The sequence below is a fragment of the Coffea arabica genome, chromosome 11e (genome assembly GCF_036785885.1).
Source record: "Coffea arabica cultivar ET-39 chromosome 11e, Coffea Arabica ET-39 HiFi, whole genome shotgun sequence".
In the NCBI taxonomy this organism is placed as follows: Eukaryota; Viridiplantae; Streptophyta; class Magnoliopsida; order Gentianales; family Rubiaceae; genus Coffea; species Coffea arabica.
In genome coordinates this window covers 54390709-54395002 of record NC_092331.1, presented here as the reverse complement: position 1 = coordinate 54395002, position 4294 = coordinate 54390709, and the positions used below count along the sequence as shown (strand labels likewise).

Here is a 4294-nt window from a genome sequence, read left to right as displayed (position 1 = left end):
GTTTTACAGCGATCTAGTCTCCTCTCTACAATAATAAAGCCTATGTAGGTGTTAATTTGGTGTCAACTTTGTTTGTTTCCAAATTTACCCTTATTTTTGTTATTCATTAATCCTTATTTCTATTATCCATTAATTCTTATCTCTATTATCAACTGATACACAAATTCTATCTAACCAAAATTACCTCCCTTTAATTCTCACATTCTTCCTTATTAACGGTTTTTTACTTCCAATTATACGTATTTTTGTATAATACATTGTTATTACATATTACATAAAATAATTATATTCACTTGCACTATTTTTGGAATTCTTTCAATTACAAATATTTTTTGACAAGTTATACACGCATCGAGTGTGCCTCGATAAAGCCTATGTAAGTGTTAACTTGGTTCTAACTTTGTTTGTTTCCAAAGTTACCTTTATCTCTGTTATCCATTAATCCTTAAGTTTATTATCCATTAATCTTTATTTCTATTATCAACTGATACACAAATTCTATCCAACCAAAATTACCTCCCTTCAATTCTCACGTTCTTCCTTATTGACAGTTTTTTACTTCCAATTATACATATTTCTGTCTAATACAGTTTTATTACATATTACATAAAATAATTATATTTACTTGCACTATTTTTGTGATTCTTTCAATTAAAAATATTTTTTGACAAGTTGCACATGCATCAAGTGTGCCTCGATAACTAGTGTGTGTAAGAGCAACAAGCTTCTGACCTTTAACAACTAATGGTGCAAATCCAATAATTAATAAGGATCGGATTAATTGGTAAATTCACATTTCCTAAGTAATAAAACAAAAAACGTGTAAGGATTAAGAACTAATTGAACCAATCGTTGTTCCTTTATATTTGGTCCGACCCCTTATCCTATATCTCTCATTCTCTTGCACTGGATGCGATCCAAAATTTGAAAATACCGAATATAGGCAAAAATATCCACTATAAGACTAGGGAATCAGGACAAACATGATACATCAGAATATGCAGGTATACTTTTTTTTTCTTTTGGACTTGGCAAAACATGTTTACATGAAATGTAACGAAAAGAAAGAGTTTTCAATAATCATGGTCCAGAAGAGTACGTGAGTGTACAAGATTTTCTGCTAGCTTCTGAATACTTGGAGCTAATCAACAATGAAATGAAAACACACCCTCTAGATTGAGAAAATAAAAAGTTAATAACTAAAACAGTCAAAAAGAAAAGTAGGGTCCATTATAAAGAAAAAGAAGAAAGATTATTCTTGCGGCAACATCTGAGTTAGGTGAGATGGGGGAATGAGTCTATAAAAAGAAAACCTAACTTCAGTATTCCTTGCATATGCATGATATGCAATGTTGTCTTCTAAATTGTTTGATATCAATATGTTCTGATATCATGCTTTTTACAATCTACCGCAAAAAAAACCAAAAACTCCAGAAATATATTGAGGCCAGAACAGAGACTTCAAGACGATAAAGAAGAATGGAAGCAAAGAACGGTGGGCAGGTCCAAGGCAAGAAGAAGTTTAGGTTAAAATGGACCAAATTACTCCATGATTGCTTCGTTAAGGCGGTAAATCAGCTTGGAGGAGCATATGGTAAGGGAAAAAAAATCTAATTTCATCAAAAACAATTTTGGGAAGCAAACATACTCCTTAGTTCTTAAATTTCTTCAGCTAAATAGAAAATTTGCCATGCATGTAGAAGCAACTCCAAAAGATATAGTCAAAGTTATGGGAATCAAGGAAATTACTACAGACCATATTAAAAGTTATCTCCAGGTATCCTAATTTCCAATATTTCAAAGAGGTGAATTGGAGATCAGGTTTGCTTGAACTAGCACTAAGTTCTCCTTCTTAATTTTAGAAGTACAGGCTAAGTCAAGAAGTATATGGGGCAGCCTATACAAAAGCTGCATGGAGTGGTAGTAGTAAGATGACCCTCTCTCTCTATCTCTCTCATTTTTGTTTTATTTATCATTAATTTTCATTATCAACATGAGAAGACTCCTTTATGTACATCTGCCTCCGATATCTGAAAATGTTTTCTGCCTACTGGTGTACATATATTCTTATCATCTTTTCCCATGGCAGGGATGATGTTGGAAGCAATTCAAGAGAAAGAGCAAAGAAGGAATCTTGCAAGGCAGATGAATGAGTAAGAAAACTGATGTTAATTAATTTTCTTAAGGATTTTCCAGTTTCAAAATCGTAAACATTTCGTTTTAGAGCATCAATACGCATCCAAACGAGCAAAGGAAAGAGCCCACTGATTGAAGGGCAGACGAATAGCTACAAAGAGATTGAGGTATTTATTAGATAATGTCATTGAACTTCACTTTTTTTCCTTTTTTTTTTGGTGTCTTTCACACTAATTATCTAAAAAGAAAATAATATCAGTCTTAAACCCTTTTTTTCAGTCTTAAACCTTGATTCTGCTATGTTGAATCAGAATTGCAAAGTAATGAGAAAAATGTCCATTGTCCATTTTCTTTACTTGGACTGTTCAATAATCTATAATCGATATATCAAGCCCGGTAACTAATTTTGAAAAGTTCCAATATGGAATATAACTGCAAGAAGATTATTCTGAATATCCTAAGATTGACAACCCTGATATTAGATTGTATAAAGCTGCAGCCCTTTCCTTTTTCGATGCCACAATTTCGAATTTCTAAGCCAAGATCGATGCAGATAACTGGATTCTTAAAATAGTACTGCACCTAAATAGTTAAAGCCCAAATGATGGTACTTTTCATAAATGGTCAAGACACACATGACAATTCAAGCCGGCTATGGGCTGCCATCGGTAACTTTACAATTTTATTTTCATGGTGTGTACTGGCTTCACACCATTAGTATATTCTTCCCTTCTTGTACAATCAATTCTGCAACAGTTGAATCCAATATTTCGCACATTTTACCTACATGATGGCTTTTAACCTAGGGCTATGCAATGTGTGATCATATATGTGTGTTAGACTGAGACCACATTTGGGGTTGTAATGCATTTCTTTTAACCATCAAAAATGCTTTTAAGGTATTTGGTAACTAATTTCTCAATCAATTTTTATCTAATAGTGAAGTATTTTGAGTCTATTGAATACGGTGACTCTCGATTTCATTCTTGTGTATGTTAATTTACACTTCAAAGGTACAAGTGTTATTCATGTGTCTAATTCCTATCTTATAATAAGCTTCTAGTCAACCAATCGCGATGCAAGTGCAAACTATACTATAAAATTTGACTGGTTGAATTACCTTAATCAAAAGTTTATAAGCAAAGTATCGCAAGCCTAACAAATCGAGTATGTCAGATAATGCACATACAATTTGTTCTCACACACGATATATATGACCAATATCAACATCTGTACTACAACTAGATTCTAATTGCTCTTAAGCGAAGGTTCCAAGGACAATAAATGGGCAGAACTTGCAAGCTGAAGAAGCAGAAACCACAAAATGTCAGCTTTTTCCGCCAGCCACCAATGATCAACTTCCTGTTCATCCATTAAGCAACTGGTTAACATTGTATGAAGCACCCTCAGCGAATCATGTCAAGCGGATACAGCCTGCTAAAGCTGATTATGCAAATGCGTCAGTGAGCAAGACAGAAAAAAAGTTGCAAACCCTTCAGACAGCTAAAGACAAAAGTGCATGGTTATTACGAACAAAATCTAGTGAAGGCAAAGGTTTACTTTCTTGGCCTCCGGCTTCAATGAGAGATGGGATTTTTGCGGGAAAAACAATGACCAGGCATCAAAGCTATCGTGATCTTACATCAACCAGTGGTGGGCTTCAAGTTGGTGGCAAAATTACTTCAACGAAAGGCAAATTAGCTACAGAAAACGAGCCTATTGACTTGAATGTTTCAGCTGAAGATATATATGGCGCGTTGAAAAGGGCTCTATAGATTGAATAGAAATTAAATGATCTTGTATAGAATGTATTGAGAAATTTCAAGTTAATTTGTCTGTAATGAAGAATAATGCAGTGTAATGACAGGATAGGTCGAGGAATGTGCAAGTCACTAGATTCGAAGTATTTATGGAGAAAAACTTCCACAGGCTTACAAACTCTTTATCTTCCTTGTTAGTGGCAAAGAAGAAATCACTGTATATAAATCTTACTTTGCAATAGTCATTATTCCATCATTTTTCTTATGCACCACATTACTTTAAAAAACATTCAACCATAGGATTGGCAGGGCTACAACCGACCTCGATGAAGTAATATTTATTTGCTTTATGGGAGAATCTAAACCTTATAAAGGGAAAGAAAAATGAAAGGTACTAA

At 33.7% G+C, this 4294-nt stretch overlaps 1 protein-coding gene across 4 annotated transcripts; it reads left to right on the top strand.

Moving 5' to 3' along the window:
• The first annotated feature begins 1350 nt into the window (after positions 1-1350).
• On the top strand, positions 1351-4074 carry LOC113718960 (uncharacterized). 4 transcript variants are annotated; one of them, XM_027243898.2, is made up of 6 exons: positions 1351-1594; positions 1704-1777; positions 1863-1926; positions 2090-2153; positions 2225-2303; positions 3405-4074. In XM_027243898.2, the coding sequence occupies exons 1-6, from the start codon at positions 1480-1482 to the stop codon at positions 3909-3911; spliced, it is 903 nt and encodes a 300-aa protein (XP_027099699.1). In that variant the 5' UTR covers positions 1351-1479; the 3' UTR covers positions 3912-4074. The 4 variants fall into 4 exon arrangements, with proteins under 4 accessions (XP_027099699.1, XP_027099700.1, XP_071928814.1 ...); XM_027243899.2 differs by having other exon boundaries at positions 1701-1777; positions 1866-1926; XM_072072713.1 differs by having other exon boundaries at positions 1701-1777; positions 1863-1920.
• Positions 4075-4294: the final 220 nt, after the last annotated feature.